Genomic DNA, 12,212 nt, shown 5'->3' on the forward strand with positions numbered 1-12,212 from the left:
TGTTGTCCAACTTGCGTGCATGCTTAGTACCTGTGCCGTTTTGGCTAAACACCGATGCTCAAAGTCATATTTACTATGTTGTGGGCAAACACAACATGACCTGTCAATATTTTACTATGTTGGTAAACTTAGCCTGTCAATTGTCGAGCCGTAAGATAGCTTGCCGAGACGTAAAAGTGGTTCATTAAGCAAAATATTCGCTCCCTAGGAAAATATTTAGATACTTACTTCAATCATAAATACATATCGTTTTGAAAAAAAAATCGATCAAACTTTTATAACTTCGACTAACATCAGTTTTCAAAATATGTAATTTGGAAACCTTAAATAGGTAAGATTTATCTTGAAAAATATTTTCATACTATCACAAATTTAATAAATTTTATAAATATACTAGTTGAATGTCTATACAGGAGACGAAAATTTTCACGAGATATTATTATTTACTATGTGAAACATGTGCACCTCCTGAAATCCTACTATAATATTAGAATTGGTATTAATCTCTAATGAAATGTCTCTATTTCAAAACTGAGATATGGTTTGGTAGCTATTGTCCCCAACAATCGATTCATTCCAGAATTGTAGTCACAACTAAAATCAATACAATACAGTTGAACACATACATTTAGACATTTCATTATGGCAAAACGCATCCAACACAATTCCCACAGTTCTCATTTGCATAAGCCATCAATACATACCAACCTTGAAATTGACTTAAACATATCTATAAGAACATCACAAACCCATTCGCCCATAAGCTGGACAATTCATCGTGCGTGCCTCCATTAAGTCCATGCATCATGATACACAAGTTACTATCTGGTACCAAGGTTAGCTATAAATAACTCATATTTAACTTTATGTGACTACCAATACAGCCGTCAATCCCTTCACTGCCCATGTCACTATTCTTGTCCTATTTTCACGCATAGCCATGTTGATCTCTTTGCTGCCTATATTGTCACCTTTGATATCGTTGCAACCGTTGTTATTTTTTAGTGATAGAATGCTTTTGATAGACCAGCCCCCAAAAAAGGACATACATATACTTAATTAAAACTCTCTAAGCAATAGTATATGTATATCAGATAAAGCTTGTCCTAAAGTGGAATTCAGAGTGACAATCATCACTAAATAGGCAGCACTCATCCATAGTCAACCACAACGTTTATGTGTGATCATGATGGCTATCATGGTGGTGAAGACAAGCAACACACCAACGCTGAAGTTTGGGTCTTTGTAATTTATCATAATCTATTGCTCGAATAAACTTGAATGTGTTAAACAATTAATAGCTAGGATTAGTATCTTTCTAAGTTGTATTAACACTCAATACGTGCTTTGCAGCAAAGTGTAGCTACTAAGATAGAATAACATGCTTGTCATTTTGTTCTGATGAAGTACTGCAATAATCAACCATCTATTCATGTAGTGCCTCGACTGATGGCAGCTGTTTTCTCCCATGCAAATACAAAAGTTATAGAACATACTATACTTCCGAATTATTATCAGGTTAGCAACGAGAAGTTTCTTGAATGGAACTTAGTAAATGAGAATGTGGTTAAGCAATCAAAAGGCTAAGGCTAAGAAATAAGAAATTAGCTCAAGTTTGACATGTTATGCTAAGCTCCAGGAATATATAAAGAAAAATGAAATTTGCTCAAAATCAATATGCTAAACTACAAGAATAAATCAACGATTTAGCTCAAGTTTGACATATTATGCTAAGCTACAAGAATAGATGACTAAAGATAAAAGAAATTTGTTGACGCCACTAGTTTCAGATGGAGCACTAACATCATCAAAATTTATCAAAAAGACATTATTCTATTGTCCCTAGTTCCTAAGTTGAAAGAGAGAGTTGACTCTTAAGAACATAAATAAAATTAAAATCAAATCATCAGATGACAGCCAGGCATCACCGTGAACAACAAATATGGGTGGTATGAGAGGTCATCTCCACCTACCACAAGCATATTGTGCCAGCTTTCACCGCACATGGATTGCCTACTCCACAACTATGTACACAGTCAGCTAGCATCTACACAATTGGTCCTTTGTTTGAATATTTTTAACAGAACAAATGAGCTACTACCAAACTATTGATTTCCTTAGGGCCCTCATCAATTACACTTCAATCAATTCAGGATCACTGACAAACAACTACAAGCAGTGAGAACATTATGAGATTTGCGCACACACGAAGTAATCATTTGCGCTTACAAAGGAGATATTGTTATACCAGTGGGAAAAGAAAACGATAGTGCTAGTTATAACCAATTAGAAAGTTTGTGTGCACGCACCAAACATATCTAATAATAATTAGAACTAAGTCATGGGAATATCATGAGATTAAGTCATTTCACTTGTTTGTAGCAATACTACAAAGTCAAAAGTTTAAGGTTGTAAGCTAAACCAAAGATCATTATTATACTATTCTCAGAGTACAGAATCGAAATCATAAACTGATATGGTAGTAGCTATATACCTGCTACTTTCTCATATATGCTTGTTGACAAGAGATATTTAAACAACTATCCTCAAAGAAAGGATCCAAAATATAACAGTTAGTTAAAATAGCCCTGCATGGCACGAAATAGGTAAACATGAAGGCAAACAAATTATTTGAAAGCTTACGACTTTACCTAAATCAGGAATGCATCATGAAAATGAACATGTTAACACATCATAGAAGATGATATAAACAGGACATACATAAGTTTGTATGAGATACGATCTAGAGATCTGCACTGTTACACTTTAGCTTCAAGCCTTCAATTAGCTGATTGGTTCTGAAAAAGAAAATTATCAAATTAGTACATATCTGCTCCTCATAGAAAAATGGAAGAATCAAGAATTTATTACTCGAATCAACCTAAATGATAAATGTCTTAACTGTGAATAGTAGGAATAGCAACATTTCTTAAATATTGGGAAAAGTAGTACATACTTTGCGACAAAGTCTAACTATCAAGCCAAACAAATATTTAGAGGCAGACATGAAGTGATCATTTGCTACACCTGTTCTGTTGTTTGACGTCCGTATTAAGAGCACCATGTACTGCGCTACTGCACCGGCTCACATTCAGGCATTAATGTCTAGTTATGATCACTACGGAGTGAGGAGGCTTGCTATAAAGGAACATAGTAGCATCTAGAAGCAAGAAATCGACCTTCAAATCATGCCTATGATAATCGTACAATGGAATCAGTGGTGCATTCGAATATCAAATATCCTTGCAAGTTCATTTACCTATGTGATTGGCCTGCAGGTCCTTGGAGTCATAGCCTTCGTTCGTGGGTAGCGACCGTGACGTGCTTCTAACCCCTCATGCCAGTAAATGCCTCGATGGTCTCCTCCACAGCGTGCTCAGACCAGTGATACTAAAAGTACAGCCTCCCTGCAGTCCCGCAGCCCACTCTCACCACCGACGTCGTCGAGGGGCTTGGCATAGGCAGCAGGGGGCAGGACTGGTTTGTCGTCACCTCAGATGCATCCGCCTCCGTGTCGACTCGGACACCGCCCCACGACCTCGGCCCCGCCGCATCCACGTGTGGGCCTAATGCATGGTAGCGACGGGTGCAACCGCTTGTTTGGGGCGCCGTGTGGGGCTGCGATGGCTCCCCAGTGCCGACAGAAGTGATGGCGGCATGCTCTCTGGTGGCTCTCATAGCGTAGCCTCCCCCTCCTCCCCCTTCGAAGGGTGTGGAACCCTAGATCTGGTGATGATATCCTCCGCTTCATCGTTCTACTCTGCGACACTGATGATGAGGCTAGGATTTAGAGTGCAGGTATCGTGGACGATGTGGTGTGACGAGGAAGGATGAGGGGTGTCGGAGGATTAACTCCTATCGCAGGGATCCCGAGAGACCCCTTTTTAAAGATTCGGCCAGGGGGATGATCCTGAATAAGTTCGTCGGAGAAATAAATGGAAGTGGATGTAAATGCAACGGCCGGTGGTGGGGGATGATCGACCTAGTGCAAAGAGGAATAAATGCACCGGAGTTTAGACAGGTTCAGGCCGCACGGGGGCGTAATACTCTACTCCTGTATGGATGAAATAATTGTCCTGAGGGAGGTCCCCCGAGGATGTATCTGGTTACAAGAATATTGTGTCTAACTAAGAGCTTGAGGCTCCTTGTTTCTCGGCGGGAGCTCTGCTCAGGCTAGCTCACAATGTCTTCTTCCGTTGGCTTGGTTCGTTGTGGGGTTCGTCTTCTTCGTCTGTTCTTTTTGTCCTCTGGTGTGCCGACTCTTTTATGCACTCGTCGGCTACGACATACCCCGAACGGGAAGGAAGGGGTACAAGTTCCAAGACGCCATGACTGAAAAATGCGTCATCATTTCCTCTGGGCGAAATGACTGGGGCGGTGGAAAAACGCGACGCGCGTCCGGTCACTCGTCACTGTGGACGCCCTGGCAACGAGCACCGTTGAGAGGGCCCACCGGGCAGCCACAGAGGCACCCGGCGTGCCCGCCCTGTCTTGTTCTTCTGCCACGGCAGGGCGGCAGGCGAAATGCCTTGATCCTGGCGATGTTATCCCGAGACACACCGGAGGATACAGGACGGGACCCGTGCAATTAATAGCCCCACGCCTCTCTGCCAAAGCATGGCAGGAACTGACACCGCGGCGGGAGCAGTTGGGGATGTCAGGCCACGCACGCCCATTAAATGCGGCCTTGGACCTCTGACCACTTGACACCTCATTGGTGGGCCCCTCGGGGGCCTTCCTGGGTCGTCGGGGGCACCGAGTGCTCGGGGGTACTGTTCACCTCCCCGAGCACTCTCTCCCGAGAATGCTTATCCTTGTTCTCGGGGCACCAGGTGCTCGGGGGTACCGTTTACCTCCCCGAGCACTTTCTCCCGAGCACTCTTGTATGAACCTTCGGGGAACCGAGAGCCCGGGGACTGCCACGCGCGACCCTGAGCACTCTCTCTCGAGCACGTTTATACTAACCTTCAGGGAACCGTGCGCCCGGGGACTGCCGCGCGCAGCCCCCGAGCACTCTCTCCCGGGACTTAGCTCTTCTGATAGTCAGGGGACTAGGGTGCTCGGGGGCAACCCGGCGCTTTCCCGAGCACTTTCTTCCCGGTACTTAGCTCTTCTGATCGTCGGGGGACTAGGGTGCTCGGGGGCGACCGGGCGCTTCCCCGAGCACTTTCTTCCCGGTACTTAGACTTTGCGGGTCATCGGGGGACTGGGGTGCTCGGGGACCAAGGACTGTAGCCCCAGGCACCTTCTCCCGGAACTTAGACTTTCCTCACCTCGCGGGGGGAACCTCGCGGGGTGGTGCCATGTGGCGGACAGCTGGCCTGGCCTCGGGACTCAGGGACCCCGGTTCCTGATACACCGACAGAGGGAGGGAGCGAATGGGGAGGTGGGAGTGGGGCTCATCTGTTGGAGGAAAAGAGATGGAGAGGTGGCTTAACGTCCTGTGCGAAAATTAATATATACTTTTAAGTAGTAGAGGAGTGGAGATAGAGATTTTAATAAAAATAATATTATTAAATATTATGTTTTATCAAATATAAAATGTATTTATAATTATAAAGAATATTAAGATAAGGTGCTCCAGGTACTGACGATTTTGCTTCCCGTCCCTCCTCGCGAGTCGCGACCTCATACGGTCCCTCCCTCCCCGACTCCCCAAAGCTCACTCCTGATTCCTGATCACACAGGAGGACCCACCGGTCGGTCTCCGTCACCGGCGCTCGCCGAGCCCCGCAGGGCCGCACCCATTCCTTCCCTTCTCCTTGCGAAAGCAGCCGCACGCAGCAACAACAGCAGCGAGGGCGGCGAGGCAAGGAGTCGGGGCTCGCCTCTCGGAAGTCGAGAGGAAGAGATGGAGTACAGGAGAGTGAAGGATCAGGTAAACAGAAGCCCGCAAACAGAAATGTTTATATACACCAATGCCGCCGTCCGAATCTTCAGATTAGATTAGATCGCTCACCGCTGCCGCGGCGGCGGTCCTCCAATTGTTTGGCCTCTCTCCGTTGCGTAGGGTTCCGGAATTTCCGGTCGCTTTCGGTCCTCAGTACCGCAGGAATGTGGAATTTATCTTACACGCTATTCTAGTTTTGTTTTGCCAATGTCTGCGTGCGATTGAATGTTTGGGGGATTCGATAGCAAAATGTGCTACGCAAGTAAAATGATTTATCTTCTGTACGGTCTTATATAGTGTGGATTGTTGGTTGAATGTTCCAAATTTTAGGTGCTTACAGAGCTCTATATTATCACACAGCCTCACAGAGTCACAGGTTCAACTTAGTTGAAAAATTCTTGAATCAATTGCTAGCATCAGCTCCTTGGGAGCTAGTTTTGGATTTTTTTTCGGAGATTGGTCTGTGTAACTGTTTTGCTGTGTGCAGTGGGTTTCCTGATCATGAATGGCATATGCATGGTAGAAAAATTCCTTACTGTGCCGCTCTGTGTATATTGCTTGGAAATGCAGATGCACGTAGCTATACACTCAAAGTAACACTGTTCAATGCATCTTTGAGACTACGAACATGTTTTGGTTCTTTTGAACGATTCGAAGGTTCAGCCTCATGTTTCTCACTTAGGTACAGTGACCTGTGTCCATCCCCGTGACTGTTGATTTTGTAGCTGATACGTTGTCATTAAGAAGCGAGGGATTGTTAAACCAATGTATTTTGCTCATAACCAATTTGCCTGATAACTGGTTGTGAGTCATTAAGTGTTAGGATAAGCATCCTAGTCGGATGACGTCGGCTGTTAGGAGAGGGATTAGACTATAGATTGGGAAGACAGAATATAATCGGATGGCGTCGGCCTTTAGGAGAGGGATTAGATTATAAATTGGGAAGACAAAATATTGAGGGAGACTTAGAAGAAGAAGACTGAGAACTAGATTGATTTCTCTTGCTTGATTACAATGGATGTTGTGCGGTTGTGCCCTCCTTTATATAGGAGCCGACTCTAATAATCTAAACTAACCAATCTTATCTCTAAGACTAACTAATAGATCTTATCTCTAACAAATCTAATCTGATCCCTAACAACTAATCTTATCCCTAACCTGGTGCTACAGTACGGTTGATGGTATAGTACCACGCATTGGCACAGTACCATGATTACTGTTTGCATGTGTGGACTATATTTTGAGCACATAGCAGCTTCACCCCTCCTGGCAAGACAGCTCATCCTCGAGCACGCAAACAGTAATCAAGGTACTATAGTACCACGTTAGAGATAAGATTAGTTGTTAGGTATCAGATTAGATTTGTTAGAGGTAAGATATATTAGTTAGTCTTAGAGATAAGATTGGTTAGTTTAAATTGTTAGGGTCGGCTCCTATATAAAGGAGGACACAATATCCATTGTAATCAAGCAAAGAAATCAATCTAGTTCCCAGTCCCCTTCTTCTAAGTCTCCCTCAATATTCTGTCTCCCCAATCTATGGTCTAATCCCTCCCCTAGCAACCGATGCCACCCGGCTATCCTCCCGGTGGTGTTTATCCTAACATTAAGCAACATGTCAACATTAATTCTTGTAATTTACAAGTTTTAACTGCTAAATTCACATTTGGTAATTTAAAGAGTGAGTATGTGAGTGCACCATTTTTTATGACTTCTAGCCATTGATGCACTTGTTGGTTTGTTCTTTTGTTATACTGGAGCCATCTGCTGTCCACATTTTTTTTGGTAAACATTATTTGCGAAACTAGTTTTGCCAGTTATTATGTGTTATTGGTCAGACTGAACTAGTCTCGCATGGTTTAAACCTTCAGTTCAGCTAAAATTTTGTCCCCTCCTTTTTTTTCCTGGTCATGTTTGTTATTATTGCCACATAAAGTCAAACCCTGTTAATAATATTCTGCATGCTACAATAAGCTTGTACTTCTTCAATAGAGCGTGCACTAACAAGGTACCTTTTGTCTGTACCATCTAAAAGGAGAGTGATGAGGTATCTCAGAAGGACATAGAAAGCCTTGGTAGGAGCTCTTTTTCTAACAGTAAGCTCTTGGAGTCTTGGTTCATCATGACATTGTTCTTTTTTAATGTTCTATATTCAGGAGGTTCACATCTTTAATGTCTGTACCATTTACAGCTGCAGCAACTTCTAGTCTTAGCATTGCAGGAGGACTGAAGGGCAAATATAGTTGGAAGCTAAAGTGAGTTCTTGCAATCTTTGTACTATATCTGTTACTTTCTGAAAATCAATCGCTTTACTGGCAATTTGTTCTGCAGGTCCATTGTTACACTTGCATTGACATTACTAACAAGTTCCCAGGCAATATTGATTGTGTGGTCGAAAAGAGCTGGAAAGTATGAATATAGTGTCACAACAGCAAATTTTTCGGTGAGAAAAATGCATAAATTCTCTCTTGGTGACATTGTTGTCAGGAGTTCTCCATCTGTTTTCTTGATAGCACGATGTGGTTATGCATTTCTTTCTATATGTCTAGGTGGAAGCTTTAAAATGTCTGCTATCACTTGTAGCCTTGTACAGGACATGGAATGTTCAAGGCATTACAGAAGACAATAGGTGATGGCTTTATCATAATCTTCTATATGATTACATACTAAGTGTCTGTTGTCTTCTTCCTACTCTCTAGACATTTGGCTTTATTATTTTCAGGTTAACTACATCTTTCGATGAAGTTAGTGTTTACCCCATTCCTGCCATGCTTTACATGGTTAAGAACTTACTACAGGTATGTCCATTTGCCCAGTCTTCTGTGATAAGATAGTGTTTATTTTTACAAGGAAAAAAATAGCAAAAGTTGACCATGCTCTTCCCTCTATCTGTGGCTGTCAGTATTATATTTTTGCATATGTGGATGCACCAGCTTATCAGATCCTGAAGAACCTGAATATCATTAGCACCGGTGTCCTGTACCGTATCATTCTCAAGAAAAAGTAAGTCTATTTTTTCTTGCTAATGGTATTTACTTTATCTGTTAACCAGCTGGAATTGTTGTCATTAGTATAGTGTGTTACTATAGTTTCGGCAACTGGGAATAGAGGATGTAAATGTTCTTTAATGCTTGCTGATATTACTAATTAATTTTTCCCCATTTGAAGCCTTTAAATATGATATCGGATGCTAAAGCTGGCAAAAATGCATTATAATTCTGTGACAAAAAGAGTTGTGCTAAAGTTCAATTGCACAACAGAATATTCATTCTTAGGCACAAACATGTCATTTAATGAAGTGTTTAATTTGAGGAACCGGCTGGTGAATGGACCATCTAAACCTAACTTTAAAGTCTGAACCTTACCCACTTGTTGATTTGAAGAATAGAATGTATTGGTCCAACACCACCTCATCCCGCATAAGCAAAATATTAATACAAAAATGAGGATTGGGTTCATTGCACCAGAGTAGGATGAGGTGGTCTCTCGAACCAAGTGCCCTATAGAGACCTTGTGAAATGATAAAACCTGGCTGTTTTGCATTTAGCTCGTGTAGTAGCATTGTCACCTTTTACAATGTACAACTTCGAGATGCTAGATGTTCTAGTACCTTGCTACCTTCCTAGCTGGCCATCATAACAAAACTTATCTTTCCATTTCATCTGTTTTCTGGATTTTAAGCCTTTTCTTCGCCAACACCTGTTTTCCATTCTTAATCTGGCATGATGAAACTAATGCAGGTTAAGTGAAATTCAGTGGGCTGCATTTATTCTTTTATGTGCTGGTTGCACTACTGCTCAGCTTAATCCCTCGTAAGTAAAACATGCTTGAATTTTCTTTTTCATTTTTTTCTCATTTGCCCAAACATCATGGTGAACTAATATAAATATAATGTCCTTTTCCAGGTCAGATCATGTTCTTCAGACCCCTATTCAAGGTTGGATGATGGCAATTGTGAGTCATAAAGTGGAGAAAAGAATCAATCTTGTCACTTAGATGTACTACTGGAAGTGTTTAACCCAACTAGCTGAATGCTCTTTATTCTTTTTGGCAGGTAATGGCTCTTCTAAGTGGTTTTGCTGGGGTATATACAGAAGTATGTGATCACATGCTATTGCTCCTGTTTGCATATGTATCTAATTTTGGGACGATACATTTGATATGAACTGTCAATGGATTTCCTCAAGAGTGTAATATATTTCTTCATCTTTTGGCAATGCAGGCTATCATCAAGAAACGTCCTTCAAGAAATATCAATGTGCAGAATTTTTGGCTGTACATTTTCGGGATGCTCTTCAATTTCATTGCAATTTGCGTTCAGGACTTTGATGCTGTCATTAATAAGTTAGTAGTGATGAGTTCTTCATTTTCAGGTCATATGTCTGTTACAGTTCATGATATTGACCATTCAATTTTAATGTGCCACCTGTTGCAGAGGCTTTTTTCATGGCTACTCATTTATTACAGTTTTGATGATTCTTAACCATGCACTCAGGTACAGACAGCTGTATCTTATTTAATTGTTTTTCAACATTGAACTTTTGGGCTTGCCTTCGTGCTTCTTCCTTAGAGTATTTATGTTCGCTTTTCAGTGGAATTGCTGTATCAATGGTGATGAAGTATGCTGATAATATTGTCAAGGTACATGCAATTATTATTTTCAGTTGCATGTGCTGCATACAGTGTAGTTTTGAACTTCAACAGCTGATTACAGGGTTAAATGAATGCGCTATAACCATCTTTTCTGCAAATGACAATAAATTTGGCCGTTCTGTTGCCACAGGCTCTCTCTACTGACAGTCTGAGCCGCCCAGCTACCTTAGATGTCATCAAATATCTGTCTTCTTCTGCTATTTTCCTTTTAGAGAAAAGTGCAGATACTTTGCTCTTTGCATGGTATTATAACTATTCCAGAGTGCTTACTAGTTGAACTTGAAGTTTAGAGTGTCGTCTCGATGAATTACACCAAGAGGAAAAATTTACATCTTCTATGATCAAATTTTTGTGGGCTGCAAGCGGATAACAGTTGGTGTGTGTGTGGAGGGTCCTGGGGGGGGGGGGCAGTGTTTATGGAGTAAAGGAATTAAACATTATGGGTTGTAAAATGCAATTTACAGTTATTTCTGAACATCATGGCTGTTTTGGCTTACATGCATGACGTACATTTAGGTAACACATAAGAGAATCTTCTTACATTTCTGTTTCCAGTAATAGCAGAGCTCATGTTAGAGCCTGCTTGATGGGGAACAAGGCACTGCATTTTTGTATGCTTACAGTTTCTACATTCTGTTGTCGGACAAACTATGTTAATAAACACAATCCAGGCCTCTACACAAAATAGTTCAGTTTTCTGTGCATCCATTGTATAAGCAAGAGGGGGTGAAGGTTCCTCTCGGAGACTGCCAGTCTACAAGAAGCTGGCAGAGATTTAGCCATTGGACCACATCCATCCATCCTCCTACCTAAACTTTATCAGTCCAGTGTATAGATTTTAAACATTCTGATATGCGAGGCACCTTTAAAATTCGCAAAATGTGTTACCTTGGATTTAATGGATTATCTATACAATTATTGGGCAGACTAACATCATTTTAATATCATACTATCACTACACACTAAAGTATTAGTGTGCCTAACAATGTGCACTTGCATACACACAGGTCTATTCAACTTCAGTTGCAATGCTTCTGACAGCAACAGTATCCGTCTTCTTATTTAACTTCCATCTGTCCCTTGCATTCTTCCTCGGGTCTACGTAAGTGCTGATGAGTATGTAATAACAGCTTCTCTTGACCAGATCCTTGTAACTCATGGTAGTCTAACAAACTCGTGCCCAATTTTCAGGGTTGTTTCTGTCTCTGTCTATCTGCACTCTGTTGGGAAGCCACAGCAGCAGAAATAGAGTTTCTTCCAGCAGCAGCAGAAACAACATGTTTCTTCATCTGGAGTTGACTAATCATTGTAGAATGGTTCTTGAGTAGCAATGCAGAATTGTTGCTTAATGGCGGAGATGGAATTCGTTCTTGATCATCATGATGTTCTGGAATCAAGTTTTGCAGGAGTTGAATTGATTACGTAGTCAACAAAATGCACTGGCCTTAAAGTACTGAGTTGAGGACTGGATGCTAGTCGTTGGTACATGCAGATTCACTACTGTTCAACCGCCTCAGTTGTGGCACTCTTGCCTTCCTTTTGCTAACCTATAATGCTGTAACGAAGATGAGGCAGCCCCTTGTTTACCCGTTAGTCTGATACCGATTATTCTTTTTAACCTTTTTAACCGTACTCAGATTAACTTTGTGGAAAAGTACGTGTTAACACTG

The 12,212-nt window shown here is 41.7% G+C and overlaps 1 protein-coding gene across 2 annotated transcripts; it reads left to right on the forward strand.

Moving 5' to 3' along the window:
- The first annotated feature begins 5,580 nt into the window (after positions 1–5,580).
- LOC133891986 (CMP-sialic acid transporter 2) lies at positions 5,581–12,212 on the forward strand. 2 transcript variants are annotated; one of them, XM_062332718.1, is made up of 15 exons: positions 5,584–5,878; positions 7,925–7,985; positions 8,081–8,144; positions 8,221–8,332; positions 8,439–8,518; positions 8,612–8,687; positions 8,792–8,892; positions 9,630–9,701; positions 9,795–9,843; positions 9,944–9,985; positions 10,112–10,233; positions 10,325–10,384; positions 10,482–10,530; positions 11,550–11,644; positions 11,734–12,212. In XM_062332718.1, the coding sequence occupies exons 1-15, from the start codon at positions 5,852–5,854 to the stop codon at positions 11,789–11,791; spliced, it is 1,068 nt and encodes a 355-aa protein (XP_062188702.1). In that variant the 5' UTR covers positions 5,584–5,851; the 3' UTR covers positions 11,792–12,212. The 2 variants fall into 2 exon arrangements, with proteins under 2 accessions (XP_062188703.1, XP_062188702.1); XM_062332719.1 differs by lacking the exons at positions 11,550–11,644; positions 11,734–12,212 and adding an exon at positions 10,673–10,904 and having other exon boundaries at positions 5,581–5,878.

This window comes from Phragmites australis, chromosome 15 (genome assembly GCF_958298935.1).
Source record: "Phragmites australis chromosome 15, lpPhrAust1.1, whole genome shotgun sequence".
Lineage (NCBI taxonomy): Eukaryota > Viridiplantae > Streptophyta > Magnoliopsida > Poales > Poaceae > Phragmites > Phragmites australis.